Source organism: Desmodus rotundus, chromosome 3 (assembly GCF_022682495.2).
Source record: "Desmodus rotundus isolate HL8 chromosome 3, HLdesRot8A.1, whole genome shotgun sequence".
Taxonomy (NCBI): Eukaryota; Metazoa; Chordata; class Mammalia; order Chiroptera; family Phyllostomidae; genus Desmodus; species Desmodus rotundus.
Genome location: NC_071389.1, coordinates 31,091,899 through 31,118,371, shown reverse-complemented (window position 1 = coordinate 31,118,371; position 26,473 = coordinate 31,091,899). Strand labels below are relative to the sequence as shown.

Below are 26,473 nucleotides of genomic sequence, written 5' to 3'. Positions count from 1 at the left end.
AATATTAATATAGCCAATAATATTATGGATCCAATTTCCTGGCATGTATTTACCATCCTTTTACTCTCAGTAGTTCTGTAGCCTATGATTTAGGAATGTCTTATATTCTAAAACTTCACTCCGAGAGCTTCTGTGTCTTAACCTCTATCCACATTTGGTGATTATTGATACATTTGCATATGTTCCCACCATCTCACTGTCCTTCCTTTCCTATGTTCTTTTCTTCCTCCCTTTTTTTTACACTTTTATGGGGGAATGTTTTGAGTTTTTAAAAAATATTCTACCTTTTCCTATTTTATACTTTACAGATTTAGGATTGATACATTTTATTTCTGTCCTTTAGTGGCTATGCTTGAAAATTTTAGCTCACATGCCTGACAAAGTCTAAAATTATTGGGTACCCTCCTGCCTCTCAAAAGATAAATATATTTTAGCCCCCTCTAACTTCAGTCACTCCCCTCTTGGCTTTAATAATGACAGTTTTCGTTCTTCTTTTACAATATGTGTGCGCATCTTCATTTTCTTTTCTCAAAGCCTTTGGCGGCGGCTAGGCTGCCCTTCCACGGCCCTGGCTGCAGAGTGCGTACGCCGAGGTAGTCACTGACAAATATGAAGGCCGTAGATTTCCAGGTTCTATAAACCTTAGAAAAAATTTTCCAACCACTAGTTCCTAAAGGCTTTTGAAACCACTATTAAATGTTGATTCTTATCCCGTGTTTTCCAGCACATATTATTAATATCATTTTTGTTTTTTTATCCTTTGTCATAATGGTTTGGGTGTGTGTGTAGGTGCGTATACATGTATGTGTGTGTATGTATACATCTGTATCCATAAATGAAATCTGATACTGGTATATAGTAATCTTTGTAATAGATTATTATTAGATTATTAATAGATTATTAATTAGAATATTAATATATAGTAATCTATGTAGATTACTATATGTGTGATTATATATGTAATATACATGCAATATATAATTATGTAACACATGTAATATATAGATTACTGTATATGTAATTACAAGCAAATTATGTAATTCACTTATCTATGTAATTACAAGTGAAATTAGTATAAAATACTTAAACCAAACAAAATGCTCAACAATATCTGGTAAGAGACTATACCGTTTACTTAAGTATTTCAATGGATAATTAGAAGCTCCTACATCATTAGGGTGATGTTGAAATTAAGTGAGATTACAAATGCAAAGTGGTTACTGCTATCACTGATACCGTTAATAAAAAAATATTTGGGGTTTTAATCAGGTGACAACATGAACACAAGAGACCCCCTCTCGCCTACCTATAACCCTCCTACCACACTTTGATTCCTCCCAATGTTCTTATATCATTAATCATAACTGAACTTTAAAACAAAGTATACGTAATCATTGTACTCTGGGCTCTAACGTTAGGAAATTTTTTTCAGGTACAAGTAGATCCCATTCTTGGGTTTCAGGAGAATTTGGAATGAGGGGACAGGAGGCCTGGTGGGGTCCGGAGCCACCTTGAAGTGGAGCAGGATCAAGGCAAGGGCCACCTTTAACTCAGTCATGGCAAAGTGCTGCCCGATGCAGTTCCTGTGGACACCGAGAGAAAATCCATCAGATACTGGAGTAACAAGTCTGATGATCACAATAAAGCAACTTTTTCATTCCAAATGCTATACAAACTTCTGTGCTTTGTGTTTACTTGTTTCCTATAAGAATGTGACCTGGGAGGCCCCAACACTATGCCCCCCCTAAACCAGATGGTACTTGGACTTACTCATGGAATTGTTTCTCCTGGGAGGACCTGATGTAAAACACGGTGACTATAATGATAGCACTGTATTGTATCATTGTAATTTGCTAAGGAAGTAAACTACGATTGTACAATAGTGTATATTTCACACTCACACACACAAAGATAAATACGTGAGGTGAAGGATGTGAAAATTGACTGGATGGGGAGGAATGTTTCCACAGTGTATATCTATATGAAAACAGCACGATGTACACTTTAAAGATCTTACAACATCAATATGTTAATTACATTATCAGTCAGGCTGAGTTTTAAAAAATCTTTCTCTATATTTAGAAAAACTAAAGGCAGCCCGCCTGTGTAGGGGGTGGACTGCACTGAACCTACTTGGTTCAGCTTCCTTCACAGAATGGCTTGCTGAGGCGAAGCCATACAGGACATGATAGAGAAGGGCATGTCCTTTGCGAGACTGACTGGCCCTCTCAGAGGCTCAGCAAGACTCCAAGATCTCCTCCCAGTCAGGTGAGAAGAAGAGGTTCCATGGAAGAACATATAGAGCTGAGGGGCTAAAGGAAAAATGCTGTGTCCAAGTAGATATATTTGTGTATTTTTAACAGTTCCGAGTTGTCCTCACCTTGGTCCGGCTGAGAATGGTAAGAAGGAGTGGGAGTGTCTCTTACTGTAATTCTCCTGAGAGAACCTCGAGGGGTCAAAGACCTGAAATGAGAGGGCATCCCAGCACCATTAACACATTCCGTAAGCCACTACATAGTGCTGATCACCAGAAATGGACTGTGAACCACGGGTATAATTTCAAATGTCCAAGCAGTCACAGTTTTGAAAGGGGAAAGAAACTAATAATAGAATTTATTTAATATAAAACACTATCATTTGAACATCTACCTAATATAAAGAATTATTAAGGAAATATTTCATTTTTTTAGTACATGTTCAAACTCCAGTGGGAATTTCTCCAGCACATCTCAGTTTGGACTACACACATTTCAAGTGCTCAGTACCCATGTGACTAATGGCTACCACCCTGGACAGTGCAACTGCAGAACTATGACCTTGCCTGGCTTTCCGATTCACTAGTCTGCTACCCAGACTAAGTCAGGGGAAAGCAGAAACACTATGGCCAGTGGTACTATTTTTCACTCTGGAGGTAAGAGAGCACCTACTGAGAAGCCAGGTCAAAATGACTACGTGATCAGTTGTGACTGAGCTATGTAGTCCAATTCCTATTACATGTAACACAACTTTAACCGCAGTTGTGTAAGAGGAAGCATTCACACAGGTTGTGTTTCAAGTTTTTCAGCACATTGAATCAAGGAACTCAGGTATGCTACCCATCTTCTTTTTGCCTCTCCAGGTCCTCTTGCCTCCCTGCTCTGGGCTCTAAGAAGTTGACCCACATGTTGTCCTGTTGGGTTAGGTTAAGAAAAGGCATTGATAGGAGATCTGGAGGGTGGGAGGAGAGAGTGTTCGGGGTATTGATTCCCTGCCATGCTGTCTCAGGTTGGCCGCATGCTGTACTGACAGCTCCAACTCCTCTCTGATGGCCTTTCCTGGGAGTTCTTTCCCAGGTTTGTAACCCTCTCTCCCGCATCTCATCAGGCCTAGCAGTGGTAAGCACTTTGGCAGTTATTTGCTCCATTTTGCTTTTCCTAAAGCCTAACCCGTACTTCTATCAATAGTTCCTTCATAAAACTCTCCTCAAATTGCCCAGCTGCAGGGGATCATTGATTACCTGCCAGATTCGGGACTGTTATATCAAGCAAAAGGGAGTTTGAGTCACCTGAATCACTGCTGACCATCCACACTCCTGCAGACTTCCAGATAAGTGCTTGCTGGAGCCTGTTAAGTAACTGGCTGCAGCCACTTAGGGCAGCCTGTGTGACATTATGCCAATTGTTCATTCAAAGCAAGGATAAAGTAGGAATAGCAGGAAAGGACAAGATTTCTCTTAGTGGAAAAGTTTTACATTTTCAGTTTTTATGTTTACTTTTGTTTGCTGTATCATTTGCCACTTCCATGCCTACCTAACAAAAAGTGAATTGCATAGCACTAGTTCTCTGAAGTATTTGTGTGTAAAACAGCCATACCTTGGGGTTTTCCCAGACAGCAGGGTTGCGGTGAAGACCCCAAATACTGAGAACCACTGTCATTCCTGAGAAGCAAAAAGATAGAATTGATTGCAGAAAGAACAGCAAGCACCGGGCTATTGTTATACCACTCTTCACTAAGACTTTTCTTCTAGAAGGGAAGAAGCTAGCGCCTGGCAGAGCTCTGTGTGCTGTAGCTGATGCTAGCAGTGAGGACCTACAGGAATATCAGGCTTGCTGGCACCTTAGTTTCAAAGCAATGACCTACTTAATATGCGATTCTGTGCCAAACAGCAATTGGTATCGTGTCAAAACATACTTATGTTTTCTGTTAGTTCTGAAAATTGCTTATGCTCTAGTCCTTCCTTCCCCACAGAGATACGCTCCAAGACCCCTTAGTGAAACCCTGAACCTGTGGGTAGCGCCGAACCCTACATTTTACCATGATTACACCTACACACGCATAGCAATGATAAAGTTTAATATATAAATTAGGCATAGTAAGAGATTAACAACTAATAGTAAAATAGGACAACTATAACAATATACTATATAGAAGTTATGTGAATGGGGTTTCTCTCTCAAAACATCTTCTTGTACTCTATTCACACTTCTTCTTGTGTATGATTAAAAATGCCAAACTTATTCCTGAATTTGTATAACCATGTCTTTCTTTCAGGAAATGGCTGAGTGTCACTCATTTAAGGGGATACCTTGCAGAAGTCTCCATACAGGCTTGATGCTGTCTGGCCCACCACATTGAGTCAATCAGATCAAGTTTTCTGTTCATCTTTCACCCACAAATTTTAAGCTTGTCCATCTTAACTAGCACTGTTTATACACCATGACCATAACATCTGCAGTTTGAGGTGCACAGAAAATCTAGCACAAATTTCTTTTTTCATCTTCACAATTCCACAAATAAAATATTTATTTTTATGGTAGATCATAGCAAGTTCAGCTTATGAGGACTTTCACATTTTCTCTTAAAAGGAGCACTTTACAGCTTCCTTTATGCATATCCAAATTGCCAGCATTACTATTATTGTGTTGTGGGGCCATTAAGAAAATTAAGAGTTTCAGACACCAGATGATTACAGGTAACTGAACTAGGGAAAATGAAATCATGCATAGGGAGAGACTACTGTATGTCTATTGAAGGACTATAAAGCACCCACTGGAGACTGTTTGGGGACATAAGAACAGAACCGTAACTCCCCCATCCAATATCAAGGGCAATTTCTGTTGGTGCTGTTCCTATACACAAGGTGGATGATTTTGGCAAATATCCATGTAGTTGGGGGATTAAAAGAAAAAAAGACAGAGGGGAGAGAATTTAGGATTATTTGGTTACCAGAAGTAATTCTGATAAATTGACATTTGATCTGTCAACAACATCCCAGTAAGTTACAGGTTATTGGTGTCTGCTACAAGCAACTCTGTGGGCTTGTTTCCAAGGGCAAGAATAAATAGAACACTGAAGCAGATGTGTAAAGGGTGTCTCATGTGACCCTCTCACTCCTACTCACCCTGCACAGAATCCTGTGTTGGCCTGGAGAGCCCTGGTGTCTGGGCAGGGGACTTTGGCATGAGTTCTAGCTCTGCTCCCTGCAAACTGGCCCCCCAGTGGGATTTTGCCTATAGCAAAAGTATTTGAAAGTGCTTTTCAAGAGGAAAGCACTATACAAGTGTTTGCTATGATCATGTTCCAGGAAAAATGAGATAAAATGGTAGAAGCCTATGTAAAATCTTAAGTGCTGCTCATTTATTAGGGTGATATTATGATGATGATGAAGCCAAAATCTTTCCTTGGGTCTTCTAGATAAATAATGATGTTCATCTCCCAGGAAGTCTCACCTGGGTCTCAAACTCAGTCAAACAAAGCATTATATTAAAAACAATGTCCCAGAAGGAAAGAAACTCTGGGTTCAGACTCTGGGAACACAGGTGCTGGGTATAACTTGCTGCAAATGGTTATGTGCCTTTGGGAAAGTCTCTGCAACCACCATGTGATCAAGGCAATGCCCACTGAGCTCTTACTGAATAGGTGCCCGACCTTAACCAGTGTCTTTAGGATTGTCTTTTCACTTCTCCAAGAGTTGTGAAACCACTGGTCTTTTACTGTGGTTCCTAGGGTCCCACCACCTCTAGGAACTGCTTCAGGAAAGAATGCAAGACCTGCAGGCAAAGAGCGTCCATCTGAGAAGGTTATGGGCTTGCTGAGTTCTCTGGAAAAGCCTATGACTGTAGGCGTCAGTCGGAGTGACTCCTTGATACACATTGTGGTGTATGACATCTCACCCAGCTGTTCCCTGTGGATATAAGGGAAGGAGGAAGAAACTCAGACTCCATATCCAGTTTATAAATATTGATTTTTTCTCCTTTATACCTGTTCCTGGTGAATATCATCATCAGCTTAAAACTATTTTTCCATTTGGTTATGTGACAGAATGTTAAAATGGGACTCCTGTCTTAGGGTCAGCTGAGGTCCAGGAGGAAGAAGAACCAGACAGGTGCCAAATATCTTCGTTATAAAGCAAGGTATTATCAACAAGATGGAGGCATAGGTACATGCACTTTTCCTCCTCGCACAACCAACAGAAGGGCAACAACAAATTTAAAAATATGAAATAACCAGAATTGCAAGAAAATCCAATTGTATAAAAGTCCGGCAACTAAGGAGTTAAACAAGAAACCTTCATACAGATTGGTAGGAGGAGTGGAGATGGGAAGCCAGGGCAGAGAGGACTCCAGACAAGGTGGCTGTTGGTGGAACAGAGAGGGCGAGGAGGTGGCTGGTGGAGCAGGCAGTCCCACATTTGCATAGGGATAAACCAGGAGGAAAAACTAGGGAGCAAGACAGGCCATACAATCCAGGGTGCTAGCACGAGGAAATAAAGCCTGAGAACCTCTGACTGTAAAAACCTGTGGGGGTTGTGGCAGCAGGAAAACTCCCAGCCTCACAGGAGAGTTTGTTGGAGAGACCCACAGGGTCCTAGAACATACACAAACCCACCCACCAGAAGGCCAGCAGCAGATGGGCCCAATTTACTTGTGGGTAGTGTCAGAAGAGACTGAAAGCCAGCCAAGAGTCAAGCAAGCAGTATTGTTCCCTCTCTGACCCCTTCCCCACAAACAGCACCACAACGCAGAAATGTGGGTTGTCCCTCCCTGGCGAATACCTACAGCTCTGCCCCTTACTACATAACACACACATCTAGACAAAGAAATATGGCTCAACTACAATATTTATATGAAAACCTCCAACTACTAAAGCATTACATAGTGAACCCAGCAGAAAGCCATACAACAGTATTTTTCAATTTTTAAAACCCACGCCCCCTTTCAGTAACTAAAATCCATCCCCCAAGCTTTCTTTGGTTTGTTTATTTTCTAAGTAAATTAAATAAATGTCATAACACATGTAAATAAAACAAACATGGCCCAAATGAAAGAACAGATCAAAGGTCCGAAAATAGAACTAAATAATGAAGGGATAGCCAACCTAACACATGCAGAGTTCAAAACACTGGAAATCAGGATGCTCACAGAAATAGTTGAGTATGGTAGCAAAATAGAGGAAGAATGAAGGCTATGCAAAGTGAAATGAAGGAAAATGTACAGGGAACCAACAGTGATGGTAAGGAAACCAGGGCTCAAACCAATGGTTTAGACTGGAAGTAAAAAATAAACATTCAACCAGAACACAATGAAGAAACAAGAACAAAAAATTGAGGAGAGGCTTAGGAACCTCCGGGACAACTTCAAATGCTCCAACATCCAAATTGGAGGGGTGACAGAAGGAGAAGAGGAAGACCAAGAAATTGAAAAGTTATCTGAAAACATAATGTAGGAGAGCTCATCTGATCTGGCAAAGGAAATACACTTCCCAAGAGCCTAGGAAGCGCAGAGATCCACAAAGAAGTTGGATCCAAGGAAGCACACACTAAGGCACATCATAAGTATATTACCCAAGATTAAAGAGAAGGAGAGAATCTTAAAAGCAGCAAGAGAAAGGAGATAGTTACTTACAAAGGAGTTCCCATAAGACTGTCAGCTGATTTCTCAAAAGAAACCTTGCAGGCAAGAAGGGACTGGAAAGAAGTATTCAAAGTCATGAAGGGCAAGGACCTACATCCAAGTTTACTCTATCCAGAAAAGCTATCAGTTAGAATCAGGATGGTAGGCAAAGTGCTTCCCAGATGAGGTCAAGTTAAAGGAGTTCATCATCACCAAGCCCTTATTATGTGAAATGTTAAAGGGACTTACCTAAGAAAAAGAAGATGATCAAAAGTTTGAGCAGTAAAATGACAACAAACTCACAATTATCAACAACTGAACCTAAAACAAAATCGAAAACAAATAAGGAAACAACTAGACCAGGAACAGAATCACAGAAATGGAGATTACAGGGAGGGTTATCAGCAGGGAGGGGGAGGGAGGAGAATGCAAGGAAACGTACAGGGAATAAGAAGCATAAATGGTAGGTACAAAATAGACAGGGTTCATGGTGGGAATACTATAGGAAACAGAGAAGCCAAAGAACTTACATGTGTGATACATGGACATGAACTAAAGTGGGGGAATGCTGGTGGGAGGAGGGGTGCAGGGTGGAGGGGAATAAAGGGAGAAAAGAAAATTGGACAATTGTAATAGCATAATCATTAAAATATATTAAAAAATCAAAATAAAGTGAGGCATTAAAGTACTGGTAAAGGATTTCCTATGCAGATTTCTGAAAACCAGTTTTGCAACACTTGGCTCATCATACAAATGAAGAATGTGTAAGGGATGGCTACGGATTGAAGAGAGGAGGCTTAAGTGCCCATCAATAAGTGAATGGATCAAAAAACGATGGTACATTTACACAATGAATTCTATGCAGCAGAAAGAAAGAAAGGGTGGCTCCTAACCTTTCCAACATCATGGATGGAACTGGAGAGCATTATGCTAAGTGAAATAAGCCAGCCTGTGAAAGACAAATACCATATATCTCACCTTTAAGTGGAACTTAATCCGCAAAACAACAGGCAAGCAAAATATAATCAGAGACAAATAAAAAACAAACTGTCTAGTAACCAGAGGGGTGGTGGGAGGGAATAATGGGGGGAAAGGAAGAAAGGGTTTTCAGGAACAACTATAAAGGACACATGGGCTAAAGCAAGAGTGGGTGGAATCAGGGGAGGGAGGTGATGATGGGTGGGAGTGGTGGGGGGCTAAATGCAGACAACTCTACTTGAAGAACAATAAAATAATTTTTTAAAAGACCCTTTGTATAGGGAACTGTTCCACGCATGGGAAATGTAGCCCAGCTCCCACTTGGAAAAGCCAGTTGGTGCGAGGTTCGGCAGGCAGGACCCACGCCTACAGACAGGTTCTCCCGTTGGGGAATCAGGCCTGCATTGTACCTAGGCTGCTATGAGACTTGCTTTTACTAAAACTCCCTCACCCTGAATTGAGGGAGCAAATATTTACTGAGTATCTTGAACTTCCTAAAGTCTGTGCTAAACCACCCAAGTATGGAGTGTAACCAGTTCAACCACTTTCCCCCTTGAGGTGTAACATCCTTCTCTTTGAAATAATTAGCAGCATTCTGTCCTTTATTGTCTGTAAAAGGTAATCACCTACAGTGAACCTGTGCATAGTAAATAAGGACTATCCTGGAGATAATGTGCCTAGAAAAGCAATAAAAGCCTGTCCAGGCAGGGGTCAGGCTCTCTCTCTCTCGCTTGGGCTCTCTCTGGCCCTCTCGCCCTTTCTCTCACTTAGAGAGTGGCCATGCCATCCCTTTTCTCCACAGGATTTCTGTAGTTTGTGTGAATTTGTCTATTGCTGCCACAACACAGGATCCTGCTGGCCAGGATCCGCATCACCTTTGCACTTTATTTTCTCACCAGGAAAGATTTCTTTATTGTTTTTCACATTTCACAAAAGCCAAATAAGAATGAGAAAGGTCACTATTTGGGTTATAAATATAGCCACAGTAATCGAGGTTAAATATCTCATTAATGTTGGGAGATAGTATACAATTTTTTAAATTCAATGAATGAATAAAAAATGACTAACCAACACTGCATTTTGCGCTATAGAGTTCAAGCCTTTAATTTATACTAGGAAATATTACTTTGTTATAAAAAGTAAGATCTCTACTATACCCATATAAATTCCAAATTTCCTTTATAAATGTTCTAATTGACCTGAGTGTTGCATTTAAAATATGATATTTTCCCCTAACCATGGGACTGCATTGCCTTTAGCTTATCTATTTTTCTGCCCATTGGACCAGAAAACAAGGATACATAAATTATCTACCTAGGATGAAGAGTGTGTTTGATATCAGGGACATGTGTGTTCTTTGAAACAGCATGTTTAAGGGGCTTCATAAACCTGGGCTTCATTAACAGCAGGATATGCTCAAGTCTAGCAAAATGGAGTTGAAGTTTCCCACCTGGCTAACTATTACCCATCCTATAAGAGGCACCTGAAGCAAGATCTCCCAGAAAGACTCCCTGAGCTCCCAAGTCAGCCTAGGAATCTGTCTTCTAAGTGTCTGTGGTGGCCAGCACATCTCTCTCATCCTTACCATGCTATACTGCAATTATCTGTAAGGGAGTTCTGTCTCCTGTATTAGGGTGTGAGCTCATTGAGGGTAAGACCCATACCAAATCTTGCTTGTATTTTTAATGCCTTAGTACATAAAATGTCCTCAATCCAGATCTGTTAAACTCAACATCTGAGTACATCATTTAGTACTATGTTCAAAGTCCAATGCCAAATCTGAGGAATGGACAAGGAGATGGGAGAGAATGTCTACAGTGAGGCTTAAATGACGCAGATGTTCTCAGAAGAGGAGCCCCACTTGAGCCCTACCACTCAAGCTCTGCATGCAAGTCTAAGGGTCAAGTCCCCATTTCCAATGCACCAGAAACTCGGTGAAAGAAAGAAAGAAGACATTTCACACAATACTGAATACAAAAACAATGAAATAGATAACTTATGAATGTGTGAACCTGGCTTGCAAAATGCAAAGGATGACTTTGAGCCCCTTAGAAAAAGAGCAGAATGGAGCCTGCCTCCTCTGCTTCCACATCCTTTGAAGCACTACAGTCAGCAATGTACCAGAAGAAGACAGAATGAAGCAAAATCCCAGGAGGAAACCCAGGAGGAAATGTTTAGGGAGGCAGATCTTACCAGGTGATAGAAGACCCATCCCCCAGGATGCCCCTGATCTCTTCACGGCATCTCTCCTGATGCTCAGGGTTCTGAGCCAGGTGGTAGAGGACCCAGGCAATGCTCCCTCCTATGGTGTCTTGCCCTGCCACCATGAATGTGTTCACCTCAGAATGCACATCGGTATCTGAGAAGCTGTTGCCATTTTCAGCCTAGAAAGTACAATAGAGATATTTTCATGCAATTTCAGTTTATAGATGTTTGGAGCCCCAGTCAAAATAATGGTCGTAATGGAAAAAATGTCATTTCCAATGACAGTTTCAATTTGAATTTGGTCCAAAAAATAGACACTATGAGACACACTTTGCTCAGAGCATAAAACTGGACCAAAGTTAGGTAAGGAAAGCAGGCCCTGCAAAGTGTTCCACCAATCATCCTACCAGACTTATCCAGATTTTCCAGCACCTCATCATCAATACTTTATCAGCTTACTCTGTGACACATTTCCTTATTTTACTAAACTATCATGTATCTTTCTGATAGTCACCAAACCTGTCAAATCAATAAAAATATTTAGTCTTATCTGATTTTCTCTAGTGACAAAGTTGCAGAATTCTATCTTTACCTCAGATTTTATGGAGCCAACCCATCAATTCAAAAGCATTGTTAAATTTAGTGGATCACTTTTGCTATTCTCTCCTCTCCTTCCACACACCCACTTACCCATACAGTTATCTGGACATATGAGCAAGCTCAGAAATTTGAAAGATTTACCTGGGCAGAAAGGATAGTATCCAGAAAATCCTGATACTTCCTCTTCTCAGTGTTACCCTGTTCCTTCTTATCCTTGAGGGATTTCCTTCTGCCTTGGATTACCAGCTCTGTGGTAGAATAATAATCTCCCATTACTAAAGTAACAACAAAGTAAATCAAAATAAAATAAAATGTAGAGCAAGCCATGACCCATAAGTAACTTCAAATCTTGCCTAATTTCCTGAGGTCACAGTGGGTGTACCTATTTAAACAGATTTAAATCTTTGCAGACATTTATTTTCCCATCAAATAACACTTTTTGATCAAAGCTCCATAGACAGATGCTTTCATCAAGATGGTAGAGTAAGTAAATGCTGTGCTTGCCTCCTCCCATCACCACCTCAGAATTACAACTACATTACAGATCAACCACCCTTGAGAACCACTTGAACACTAACTGAACAGAACTCTCATAGCCAAGGATATAAAGAAGGAGCAGGCAAAATATACCCAGAGACATGGATATTAAGAACAATTTAACAATAGCCAGAGGGGAGGGGGCAGGGGACAGTAGGGAGAACGGTTTTCAGGCACTACTATAAAGGACACATGGACAAAACCAAGGGGGAGGGTAGAAGCAAGAAGAGAGGTGGGTTTGCCTTGGGTGAGGGGGAGTGGTGGGGAGAAAATGCAGACAACTGTAATTGAACAATAAAATAATTTTTTAAATATATAAATAAAAATAATTAAAAGGGAAACAAAGAACAAACTGACAGTAAGAAGGGGGAGGTGGGAGGGAATACCGAGGGAAAAAGGGGGAAGGGGCTTCAGGAACATCTATAAAGGACACGTGGACAAAACCAAGGGGGTTTCAGATCAAGGGTGGGAGGTGGGGATGGCTGGGTGAGGGGGAGTAGGGGAGGGGGAAATGGAGACAAGTGTACTTGAACAACAATAAGAAAAAAGTAAATTAAAAGCGGAGCCACATCGAAACTGGTCAGAGGGGTTGAAACAAGAAACCACTTGGTCCCACACCCATAGGTGGTAGTTAAGAATTGGGAAGGACATGGATGGAGCAATAGCAACTAAGACTCAACTACAACCAGAAAACTCACGTAACTCACACAAAAGACATTCCTGCAGCACCTGGTTCAGGTGGTCAGGAAAAGTGTGTCACTGAGTCCCACAAGACATCAACTACATAAGACCATGATAACAAGATTGGGAGACATAGCAGATCTATACAATACACGAAGACAGTCACAAAAAGGCAGACAAAGTGGGAGAAAAAGAAACATGCCCCAATGATAGAAAAAGAGAAATCTACAGAAAAAGAACTAAAAACAGAGTCAACCAAGCTATCAGGTGCAGAGTTCAAAAGCAGAAATGAGGTTGCAATATTTACATCAGACACAATAGACTTTAAAAGAAAGGCTATAACATGAGACAAAGATAAAGGATCAATCCAATGTGAGGATATAACTCTTGTAAACATTTATGCACACAACACGAGAGCAACTAAATATAAAGCAAATGATGACAGATATAAAGGGAGTGATCAACAGTAACACAGTCATAGTAGGGGACTTCAATGCCCCATTGACCACAGTGGACAGATCATCCAGACAGAAAACCAACAAGGAAACAGTGGCCCTAAATGTCACAGTAGACAAAAGAATTTAACAGATATTTAAAAAATATTTCACCCCAAAGCAGCAGAATATTTTTTCTCGGACATTGTTTTTAAGCATACAGGGAATATATTCCAGGAGTGACCACATGCTAGGCCACAAAACAAGTCCCAATAAGTTTAAGAAAGTTGATATCATATTGGACAGTTTGTTTGATCACAATGGTATGAAAGCAGAAATCAAGTACTAGAAGAAATCTAAAAAACACACCAACACATGGAAGTTAAATAACATGCTCAGGAACAATGAATGGGTTAACAAGATGAAGGATGAAATCAAAACATCCCTTGAAAAAAATTATAATGAAAACACAATGACTCCAAACCTGTGGGGCACAGCCAATGCAATTCTAAGAGGGAAACTCATAGCAATAGAGGCTTTCCTCAAGAAACAAGAAAAATTTCAAATAAACAATCTAAACTTATACCTAAAGCAACAAGATAAAGAACAACTATCATAGCACAAAATGAGTAGAAAGATGAAATAATAATAATCAGAGTGGAATAAAGGAAATAGAATCTAAAAAACAATACAAAAGATCAATGAAACTAATGCTGATTCTTTGAAAAGGTAAACAAAATTAATAAACCTTTAACCAGACTCATCAAGAAAAAAGAGAGAATCCAAGTAAATAAAATCTGAGCAACAAGTTACTCATTTCACCAGTGATCCTTATTTAGGGTTTTCACATTTAGCAAACAAAAATACAGAACACCAAGTTAAATCCAAATATCAAATAAACAATTTTTAGAATATAAATATATCCTGTGCAGTAGTTGGAACATACTTGTACTAAATGTATTATCTATTTTAGCTGTAATTTGAATTTAAATGTCCTGTATTTTATCTGGCAACTCTATGCCTGTTTATAATATTCATTATGACATTTAGCAATGTCTATATTTTGGATGATTTGTTTATGCAATAAATATTGGTTAAGCATCAAAAAAATTAAAAAAATAAAATCAGAAATAAAAGATGAGAAGCAACAACTGACACCACAGAAATACAAAGTGTTATAAGAAAATACCATGAACAGTTACATGCCAACAAATTGGACAGTCTAGAAGAAATGCATGAACTCCTAGAAACATACAGTCTTCCAAGACTGAAGCAAGAAGAACATCTGAACAGACTGATTACAACTACTGAAATCAAAGCAGTAGTCCCAAAACTCTCTTGCCCAAAAAACAAAAGCCCAAATGGTTTCACATGTGAATTGTACCAAACATTGAAAGAAGAACACCTAACCTTCTCAAACTATTCCTAAAAACTGAAGGGGAGAGAAGGCACCCAAGCTCATTTTATGAGGACAGCATTACTGGAATTCCAAAAGCACACAAAGACTTCACAAAAGAGGCCAATATCCCTGATGGACACAGATACAAAAATCCTCAACAAAATGTTAGCAAACTTAATTCAATAATACATTAAAGGTCATATGCCATGATCAAGTGGGATATACTCCTGGGATGCAAGGCCAGTACAACATTTGCAAATCAATTAATACTCTACATCACATAAACAAAATGAAAGATAAAAATTATATGATCATACCAATAGATGCTGACAAAGCTTTTTGACAAAATCCAGCATCCATTTATGACAAAAACTCTCAGCAGAGTAGGAACAGACGTACCTCGACGTAATAAAGGCCAAATGTGACAAACCCACAGCTAACATAATACTCATCAGTGAAAAGGTAAAAAAGAGTTTTCCTTAAAATCAGAAACAGGACGAGGATGCCCACTTTCACCGCTTCTATTCAACATAACACTGAAAGTCCTAGGTATACCAATCATACAAGAAAAAGAAATTAAAGGCATTCAAAATGGAAAAGAAGAAGTAAAACTGCCATTGTTTGTAAATATCATACCATATATAGAAAATCCTAACAATTTCACAAATGCAAAGAAACAAAACTCTTAGAACTGACCAATAAATTCAGTACAGTCATGAGATGAAAAATTACTATTCAAAAATCAGTTGTATTTTTATATACCAATAATGAACTACCAGAAAGAGAAGTTAAGAAAACAATCCCATTTAAAATGAATCCGACAGAACCAAGATGGCCGCATAGGTAGACACACTGCGCCTCCTCGCACAACCAGAACTGACAGAAAATTGAACGGCAGAGAACTCCGACACCAAGTAGATAAAGGAGAAACGTACATCCAGATCAGTAGGAGGGGCAGAGATGGGCACCAGGGTGGAGAGGACTTGCGTGGCCATGGTGGCCCCAAGACTGGCAGAGTGTGGGACGAACGGGGCAGGCAGTCTGACCACTAGCAGACCCTGCAGCCCCGCATTCACGCACAGATAAACTGAGAGGGCCAGACTCAGTGGCGGAGAACGAAGTAGGCAGAGCAGCGGGTAGCACCCCGTGGCCCCACACTCGCGCACAGATAACTGGACGAACGGCAGGGAGCAAAGCAGACCACGTAACCGAGGGCTCCAGCGCCGGGAAATAAAGCCTCAAACCTCTGATTGAAAATGCCCATGGGGGTTGGGGTGGCAGCAGGAGAGACTCCCAGCCTCACAGGAGAGGTCCTTGGAGAGACCCACAGGGGCCTAGAGTGTGCACAAGCCCACCCACTTGGGAAACAGCACCAGAGGGGCCCAGTTTGATTGTGGGTAGCGGAGGGAGTGACTGCAGTCCAGTGGAGAGGGGAGGGGGTGCCATTGCTCCCTCTCCACCCCTCCCCCATGTACAGCAACACAGTGCAGCAACCAGCGGTTACCCAGCCCCGGTGAACACCTATGGCTCCACCCCTTTAAATAACAGACGTGCCAAGACAAAAAAAAAAAAATGGCCCAAATGACAGAACACTTCAAAGCTCCAGAAAAAATACAACTAAGCAAGGAAGAGATAGCCAACCTATCAGATGCACAGTTCAAAACACTGGTTATCAAGACGCTCACAGAATTGGCTGAATCTGTTTGAAAACTAGATGAATAAATGAAGCCTGTGCTAAGAGAAACAAAGGAAAATGTAGAGGGAACCAATAGTGATGCGAAGGAAACTGGGACTCAAATCAACGGTGTGGACCAGAAGGAAGAAAGAAACATCCAACCAGAAAAGAATGAAGAAACAAGAATTCAGAAAAATGAGGAGAGGCTTAGGTGCCTCCAGGACATCTTGAAACGTTCCAACATCCGAATTATAGGGGTGCCAGAAGGAGAATAGGAAGAACAAAAAATTGAAAACTTATTTGAACAAATAATGAAGGAGAACTTCCCTCATCTGACAAAGGAAATAGACTTCCAGGAAGTCCAGGAAGCTCAGAGAGTCCCAAAGAAGCTGGACCCAAGGAGGAACACACCAAGGCACATCATAATTACATTAGCCAAGATGGAACAGAAGGAGAGAATCTTAGAAGCAGCAAGAAAAAAGGAGACAGTTACCTACAAAGGAGTTCCCATAAGACTGTCAGCTGATTTCTCCAAAGAGACCTTACAGGCAAGAAGGGGCTGGCAAGAAGTATTCCAAGTCATGAAAGGCAAGGACCTACACCCAAGATTACTGTATCCAGCAAAGCTATCATTCAGAATGAAAGGGCAGATCAAGTGCTTCTCAGATAAGATCAAGTTAAAGGAGTTCATCATCACCAAGCCATTATTATATGAAATGTTAAAGGGAGTTATCTAAGAAAAAAGATAAAAAATACGAACAGTAAAAATGACAGCAAACTCACAGTTATTAACAAACACACCTAAAACAAAAACAAAAGAAAACTAAGCAAACAACTAGAACAGAAACAGAACCACAGAAATGGAGATCACATGGAGGGTTATCAATAGGGGATTGGGAGGGGGAGAGGGGAAAGGTACAGAGAATAAATAGCATAAATGATAAGTGGAAAATAGACAGGGGGAGGGTAAGAATAGTGTACGAAATGTAGAAGCCAAAGAACTTATGAGTATGACCCATGGACATGAACTATAGGGGGGGAATGTGGGAGGGAGGGGGTGGGCAGGATGGAGTGGAGTGGGGGGGGAAATGGGACAACTGTAATAGCATAATCAATAAATATATTTTTAAAAAAAAGAAATAGTTCAGTGCCCACTTCTCGGGTTATATTTGTATTAATAAAAATTATGCACAATAAAAATTATACAGTAACTTGAAAACTTCTCGTAAGACCATGACAGTGGATGTAGCAAGCTCTTCTAAAGGACTTGCATTACATTGGAGCAATGTCCACATCAAAGCTCCATCGAGAGCAAGAATGCCTTCTCTTTTCACACAGAGGCCTGCTCCTCTACACAGACACAACACGGTTATGACAATGGATGCATCTGGGCAGCCCAAACCCTAGAAATACCTGTGTACTGATGCAGAGCGGTGGCTATCTTCTGTAAACGGCGGTAAGCGGGCGTGAGTTTGAAAATCATGTCATGGTGAAGAAAGAAAGTATACAGGCGTTTAAAGACAAGCTTGGAGCCTTCAGATATCCCATTGACATACACATCATGGGAGCTAAAGAGAAAGTGGGGATAAATGTCAATAAGTGACTTAGATCACAGCAAACAAATGTCTTTTTTGCCCTCCTATTACTGACCTGTTTATCTGGCAGTTGGTCTCTTTGCTGAAGGTACATTTCATGAGTGTGTCCAGAGTCATCAAGCAGATGTCCCCATAGACCTCCACAAGTGTATCCTGAGTGCCACACAACTTCTCCCATTTACCCTGATACAGGAAGTCAAGGTCAACAACATCACCATCAAAGTGTCTTGATCAGAAGGCTTCTCCCTGACCCTGCCCTTAAGCTGAAATGGAGACAACCCTGACCTGGCAGGAGCCAAAATCCATATATGCAAATAAGCTTTTTACTTGGCATTAGGACAGGGAAAACACGCATCCTGCTGGGTAAGAAAGAGCATGGAGCAAACCAGGTGTCCAGTAAACGGCTGAATTAAGTACTGTTGGCCTGTCAATTATTACCATAACTCTGCTTTGAAACAGATCAGAGTTCCAGTAAAACAGATAATCTCTGGTACAACTCCTGTAATTATAAGGGGCTCCCCAGGGCTTCCTCCATCTTTAGTTCCCAAACTGTTAGACAACCCATCCATCACTATTCCCAACCACCATAACCACACTTAAACTTGGGACATTAAAGTAAAAATACAAATAAATCTCAATGTGTAAGTTCAGATCAACTGGCATTTGAGCACTTCTGCCTATAGCTACATGCTAAGGATTCAGAGGCCATGCAAGAAAAGGCAAAGAGATGGTTTTCTTGCTTTTACCTAAGTATCACCTGTTAGTCAAATGCTTTCACCCTGAATTATGCAAGTTTTACTGAGTACAAAAGTGAGTTTAGAAGGAATGAGAGCAAAGGGGAGGCTCAAAGCTGGAGGTACTCTGGCACAATTCATCACAGGGAAGAGCTGTGACAGGAATCTCAGGGAAATGTGGGACCTAGAAGTAAGGGAGACAGAAATGTTTACTGAAATGGAGATAAACTCCAACACCACCACTGGCTGATATGCAATGTGCGTTAAGCAACACAGCACTTGAATCAGAAGAGCGTGCCCTCTCCCACTCTAACCTGCACCTCAAGCTCTCTGCCTGGCCAGCTCACACTGGTACTCACTTCACCACAGTCCCAGCAGACTTGAGGTTAAATTCACCTCTGTGAGCGAGGCTGAGAACCCAGTCAATCAATATGTCTCTCTTGTGGAAAGGAACAGGCTTGCAGATGAAGGTGGAAAAAACTTTGGCTTTGTTTGTTGGAAGTGTTTCTGATGAAACTATATTAGTGCATTTTTTGTATGATTTTTAAATAAGTACAATCTAAAATGTCATCATGTACAAGGGGGCTTTTAGAAGAGAACTCATGTATACATCAGGAACTGCCCACAGGAACACTCCTCTGCATCCTCCTCCTGCCCCCTTGGAAGAGAGTAGGTCACCCCCTAACCATCCTCTGTAACCTACAACAGGAGACTCACATCTGCGACTGTAATATAGACACTTAGTCATTTGTCAGTCATTTATGGCGATCAGGCAAGTTCATCCCAACCACCAATACTTTGATAATGCTAACTCACTCTGCCTAAATTCCTCATGCATATTATTCACGTATACAAGTCCAGCTCATATTTCATGATAAATCGGAGTCTCCTCTGAATCCGAAGCTATTATAGCTCCTCCAGTTTTCTAACCTTCACCCAGAGCATTTACATTTGAATCTTACTACTTCGATTTATTTCCATAGGTTCTCAAAATACATCTAAGACAGACAACCAGATCTTCATCATTTTTTATCACCCAAAAAGCCATATACAATCTGTTGCTAGTAGGTACTTGTACATTGGTTAATTTCTACCAATCATCCCCCTTTGATTTTCACTACCCACTAAATATCTGTCTCATCTAATTCCTGTTGGAAGTATTTTGCAACACATCAGAACACTTGTATCCCTTTACCTACCAGCATTACGTTCACAGACTGGGTCATCACATTGACATAGGACTTCAAGATATTAAAATTAAATACAGGAGTTATTATACGTCGGTGCTGGAACCATGTGGGGCCATTTAGATTCAGTAGTCCTTCTCCTTGAGAAATAAAAGGCACAAAACCATTTTTTTAGAAGGTATGGTGAAGGAGAGGTGAGGAACACACACCACGGGGTGACCACGACACACAACATGACACAGTAGAGTATCAAATAGTGTTCATATTTTAAGATCGAAGTAAGTTTTGATGCTTACATCTGGGATGGATGTATTTAGCATTGCCAGAAAAACCCCACTCTATGAAGCCTCATGAGAGTGCTCATCCTGAACTCATCAGTTACTACCCATGTATTTATTAAGTCACTTAAACTTCCTGAGGCTTGGTTTTCTCAATGATCAAGTGTGATAAATACCTACTTCATTGTGTTGTTTATTAAATGGAGGTATATATATAAGGCACCCAGCCTGATCTCTAGCAGACAATAGAAACACAGCAAATATCCATCTTCTGTCCTCTAAACCAATTCAAACCACACAGTGAACATAAAATTCACAAGGAAGTAGAGAAGAGTTTTCATTATGTCCCCAGATACCCACCCCCTTAAGCCCTAGGCTGTACTTCATACCCATAAATGATACAAATTGGCAACACTCATTAAGGCTAATGCCTCAAATCTTCTGCACCAGTGGGGTCATTAAAGATTTGGCTTTAAGAGAACCTTAACTCTTATGAATACATAATGGCCATCATTCACTGATGGCTTACCACACACATACCAGCCTTGCAATGCATGACATGAATATGTGTTTCATTTAATCTTCACTGCACCCTGGAGATGTGACTCTCTTCCTTATTTCCAAAGGTGAGGAAACAGAGGCTTAGAGAGATTAACTGACTTCCCCAAGACCACACTCAACTAGGCAGTGGGAAGGGGGCACAGGATTCAAATCCAAGTAGCTATAACTCCAAAACACATGTTCTTCCATTTAATTCTTTTCTCCTCTAACATAAATATAACATATGTAACTAAAAGTCTTAACTTATCTGTTTATAGAATATTTCCAAACTCTACTTTGGGGCAAAATTTTACTGATCTGCATGCAGAAATAGGGAACTCCAAAAAGAAAGGGAAGGAGACAAGAGAACAAGAGGGAAGAAAGGATAACATAAAGAATGTGGATGGTAAAGCTGCAACTTTAAAGACAGAAATGGGACACATACACACATATGTGTCTTGATAATGAGACTTTAGGGAGAGAAATGGACAAGGAGGCTTCCTAGGATGCTGAGCTGTGTTGACCTTAGCACGCCCTCTTGACCTTCCCCTAGATAACCTGCAATGGAGATCTACCATATTCCCAATGCGTTTGAATTCTGACTTCAGTTTCTTTGGAATGCTGTAGTATAGAAAGGGGACTTCTAGCAAGAGAGTTTGTCACCCTTCTCATTTAAACATACATACCGATTAATGGAATCAAGAACTTGTATATGTACTTGGACTTGGGATCTGCAGAGTAAACCAGCAGAAACAAAAGACAGCATTAGAGGAAAGTTATCAAAGTTGGTCAAGTTTCTCTTCCTTTGCTTGCATTAACCACAAATAGCAAAATGGGGCCCAGGACTTGCTCCCTACAGCCCTTGGCATGTGCAGGGGTTGGGGCGGATGGCAGAAGTCTAGGTTCAGGGATCAGAGAACAGGTACACAAGGCAGACAGGTACACAAACCCAGATTCTCTCCGCGTTTACACTTTCTACCTCAGACATAGAGATTATTCACAGGTTACAAAATTTCCAGAACAGGAGTTGGGACAACCTATCATACGTTTTTTGGAAAGCAAACTACCTGTTACCACAGGGGTTGGGGACACACCAGGAAGTCAAGTACAAATGCCTATTGGGATTCTCGTGAACTCTAACGTGGAGGTGTTTCACAGCTCTTGCCCTTCAACGGGAGACCATGAGACCAATCCAAGAGAACTTGGGAAACAGGAAACATGGGAAAGGCTGTTTTCTTTTATGAGGTTTTGCTAAGAGTAATGGAGACAATGGCACAGGGAAGAAAGGTTTAAATAACAGACCTTAATTTACAAAGTTGATGGAGCAAAGACTGGACATTTAAACTTTGTGCTATGAGATAATGTACCATGGAAGCCTTGAGAAAGAATTGGATGCGGGAGTCAAAGGACTCGGCCCCTAAAGGGAACACACTTGAGAAATATGCAAAAATCAAACACAAAATTTGGACCATGTTGAAGAGCTTAGACTGAGTAAAGTCATGACCTGGCCTTCAGTTTTACATCCTGGACCAGCACAGGCAGAGCTACCTCGGAATCCCTCTGAGGACTCCCACTCAAGAAAGGGGCTGGGGGTGGGGACTGTGGCTGACACTGAAGTCACAAAACCACACAAGGAAAGAAAGCCCCTGGTAATCTGGTGGTGCCAGCTTGGCTTTAGGATACAGTGACCTAAAGGGTCCATGAGGGTCTGAACTAGACAGGCCCAGGGGGACGTGGGAATCCCCTTCAGGATTGGTGGGAAACCTCTCCACACTTACTCCAGTGTCTCTTGAAGGCCCAATACTAATCATTGCTGCAGAATTCCTTTGCAATCCTCCTTGTGGCTTATGCATATCACTCTTAGGAGGATGAGGTTCCTGAGATTCATTCCTTGTCTTACCTGTTCTGTTCAGAAATGTCCTTGCATAGTCTGGGTCACAGATAAAGAAAAATGCCTGAAAAGGCCCAAGCCAGATGGGAAAGGCACACGGGTATTTTTTGACAACCTCCGCAAGTTCCTCCACGTTACCACCCAGAAGTAACTGCAATGAAAAAACCAAGGGAAATTAGAGATGCCAGCCAGTCTAAACTCATCTGCTCATACAGACAAAAGTGAGTTCGCGGCTTGGGTAAGGTCAACAGGCAGGGGGCCCTGACCCTTTTTCTGGAAGTGGCTGAACATGCTTTCCTTGGGATTTATAAGCTTGGGGTATAAAAAATTCTAAACAAGGATAGTTTACTCATCTTCCCAAAGTAAATATATGTTGTATCCCCAGACCCAGACACTGTCAAACACCATACACTGTGAGCTGTTATCCCAACTGAGAGGGTGAAGGGAGCCAACTCACATACCCTCCTATACCTGCCAAGGTCACACACACACTTGGATTAGGGGTGGTATCTGGAAACAGCAAAAGATTTTTTTTTCCTGATATGGAAAGCTAACTAGTAGCAGGTTGAACACAACCCACCACCTTGCTCACCATTCCCTCTCCCTTTTCCTCTCTCTAATTACTGGTGAGTGATATTTTCCTAATGACTTAATACTAAATGCTTCTCTCTAAAAACACGCCAGTTCCATCTGCAAAGAAAATTCAATTGCTTTGCCATATAACAGCAGAAGATTCAGTTATACAAGCGTGTGAAGCTTGAAGCAAACTCCAATGCAAAACTGTCAGCTACTACCATCTCTTCCTATGCACTGCTCCACCTGCCCCTGTGCAGCCCTTACTCAAGCATCACCCCCTCACAGTAAGCAAACTGCCATGACTATTCTACCCTGCCAACCAGCAGGAAGATAGGGAAGACTGTTTAAAATAATCGCATCACAGCCCTGACTGGTGTGGCTCAGTTGGTTGGGTGTTGTCCCTCAAAGAGAAAGGTCGCCTGTTTGATTTCTGGTTAGGGCACATGCCTAAGTTGCCAGTTCAATTCCTGGTTCTAGTTATGCTTTTCCTACCTGTCTTTCTCCTTCTTCCCCTTGCCCCCAGTCTCTAAAACCAACCAAACAAACACAAACAAACAAACAAAAAACCCTGCATCCTGGCCAGTCTGATCTCTCTCCCCACTGCTGACAACTGAAAACATTCCAATTAGCCAGTGATTCTTCCCTACCTTGAAGTCAGCCTAAATGTCCCAATCTGGTGTGAAAAAAGAGTAAACACATTTGACCAGAGTCCACACTAGTGAAAGGTTTCAAAGAGGAAGATATCCAAATTACTGCCTAGGGTAAAATACAGGATTTCCTGTGGCTTGATGTGTATAATCTACTTTTTTTTCAAAGAAGACTTTATTTATATTTTTAGAGAGGGGAAAGGAGAGAGAAAGAGAGGGAGAGAAAGAGCAATCTGTGGTTGCCTCTCAAGCACCCCCTACTGGGGACCTGGCCCACAACCCAGGCATGTGCCCTAGACTGGGAATTGAACCAGCAACACTTTGGTTCACAGGCCAGTGCTCAATCCACTGAGCTACACCAGCCAGGGCTGTATAATCTATCTTAATCTACTTCAAATAACTGTGTGTCAGCTGTGTGCCATATGAAGAAACCCAAAGCCATATGAAGAAATAAAGATCTCAATAAAGATATATGCATGGGCATTTATAAAAGCTAGTATTATTGTAAGAGTGCTTTGTAACTCACCTTTTGTTTTCTACATGATTGTACAAAATAATGCATTGAAAATAATTAATAGTTTGTTTTTAATAAAATAAGGAATCAAGAGTGGAAGTGGATTTAGAGGCAGGGTAGACTGAAAGGTAACAGCCTTCCTCTACACTAAAATTTAAACCAGTCAATATTTTTTGGAGTGATTGGCTGGGGCTGTTCCCTGCTTCACAAGAATCTTAGGAAAAGAAAGTTACTTTTCTCTAGTTGGAATGGGCTCTGACAGACCTAGGTAAGCCTAGGAGGAATGGAAAATCACCAGGTGGGAAAACGGTACCCTGCGAAAGTGTAGCCTGGGAAAATGCCTGCCTGGGAAACTGCCTGCCCTCCCTACCCAGGACAAACACATGCCCAGCTAAGAATGGGGTCTGGGGTGGGCCTATTCGGCATTACAGGATGCAGCTTTAACTTGAGCCTGACAAGATGTTCAAGAACAATGGTCAGCAGAAAAGGCACCAGTAACCAGCTCTAGCCAATCAGACTCTGACACCCCAAGTAGTTACCCTTTGCGGGGTTTTGCACTTAAAAACCCTGCCCTAAGAACAACCTAGCGAGTCTTCACTTCCTTTGCTTTAGCTCCACATTTCCCTCTTATTCCCCACTAATAAACCCTGCTCCTTAGCTCGCTGGGTCCCTCTGGTTTCTTGAGCCACTCCAACCTAACACCAAGGTTGGCAACTTTTGCGTCCAATTTTGCACATTTTCTGCAATTAATAAGTATTATTAAGGATAATACTTTACACATTTAGCAATTCGTATGGGACCTTTTTAAAAATGCAGTACATATGTGCAAGAGATTGATGAAGCAGAGACAGTCCAGAGTTGCACCAAGCTTTCTTTTCCCTCCCACCCCGATTCAATCTTTTGAAATACCTCCTCCTAGACACTGAAGTCTCCAGCTAATGGCTCCAGGGCGTGTCCCTTCCCCTGTAGGGCTGTGAGGGAGCAAGTCCACAAGAATGAAAAGACGCGGAGAGCCACAGGCTGGGCCAGACAGGTCTGTGCGGCAAGGAAGGATGGAGAAAGGGAAGGACACAGACGCCTCTCTGCCCGCTGGGTTTCCAGCATCCTCCTTCACCCCTCCCTTCCGTCTACCTTCTGGTTCCCGCTGAACCAGTGAGGGGCTGGGCCAGGGAAGGCGCGCAGATCTCGCAGCAGCTGCTGCCTCCGCACGTAGAACTTGATGGCCTGCAGCAGCCCCAGGGTCAGGAAGAACACGAACGCCAGGTAAAAGGGCCTCGCCCAGCACTTCTCCAGCCAGGCGAACTCCATCACTGGGCACTGCTGATTGTCGGCAGTGTCCGGGGATCCCGGGAGAGGGTGATCTTTCCAAGCCCGGTGGTTGGGGAGGATCACCCAGGCCACTGCGTCTCTGTGCTCTCCCAGAAGCTCCCTCCTTCCCCCGGGCAGGAGGAAGAGTGGTGGGATCCGCAGCTCAGGCTTGGCCAGGGGAGGCAGGCGCCAGTGCCCGGATTTCGAAGCCTTTATCAATTGATGCAAACCTCCATTCAGGCCGATTTCTTATAGCCTCCTGGAGTGACACATTTCAAGTGGGACAGTCTTCAATCACGGGAGACTTGAATTTAGGTGTTGAAATAATGCCAAGGTCGAGGTCATTTTTTTCTTCACTGCCACAAATAAATGCTATGCAAAACTGCTGTGCAAATAAACTGCTATGCCAAAAGACCTTCTTTCCTATTCTGAAATTTTATCAAAACCGACAGGGTTCTGTGGGCTGCTGCTGGGCGTGAATGATCATTATATATATATAGTGTAGCCTGTCCAGTGGTGTGCTTGTAAAAGTTTTACAGCTGATGCTCCCTATGATTTCCAGTGTTTGCAGATGTCCACCACGACCTATTTCAAGCTGCCCACAGAGGACCCTGAACCCTGACTTGGGAAGAGATGCGAAGCAGCATACCAGTGTACAGTAGTTCCACAATACAGATACAATCAGGGCCCACAAGTCAATTTCTGGATCGCGGTGCAAAATGAAAATGTGTGGCTCCTTGATAAAAAATTACTAACAAGATAACGACAACAGAGCATCAAACCAAGCACATCCCCTTCTGAGTGCAAGATCCTGTGTCACTGC

At 41.7% G+C, this 26,473-nt stretch overlaps 1 protein-coding gene across 2 annotated transcripts; it reads right to left on the bottom strand.

Moving 5' to 3' along the window:
- Positions 1-1,130: 1,130 nt before the first annotated feature.
- LOC112314510 (cytochrome P450 4X1) lies at positions 1,131-25,909 on the bottom strand. Of its 2 annotated transcripts, none has more exons than XM_053920299.1 (12): positions 25,474-25,909; positions 22,615-22,756; positions 21,401-21,445; positions 19,909-20,036; positions 18,031-18,158; positions 17,794-17,948; positions 11,796-11,929; positions 11,043-11,233; positions 6,030-6,163; positions 3,852-3,916; positions 2,381-2,463; positions 1,131-1,583 (listed from the first exon to the last, which is right to left on the bottom strand). In XM_053920299.1, exons 1-12 carry the CDS (start codon positions 25,648-25,650, stop codon positions 1,415-1,417), a joined length of 1,551 nt encoding a protein of 516 aa, XP_053776274.1. In that variant the 5' UTR covers positions 25,651-25,909; the 3' UTR covers positions 1,131-1,414. The 2 variants fall into 2 exon arrangements, with proteins under 2 accessions (XP_053776274.1, XP_053776275.1); XM_053920300.2 differs by having other exon boundaries at positions 11,796-11,902; positions 25,474-25,907.
- Positions 25,910-26,473: the final 564 nt, after the last annotated feature.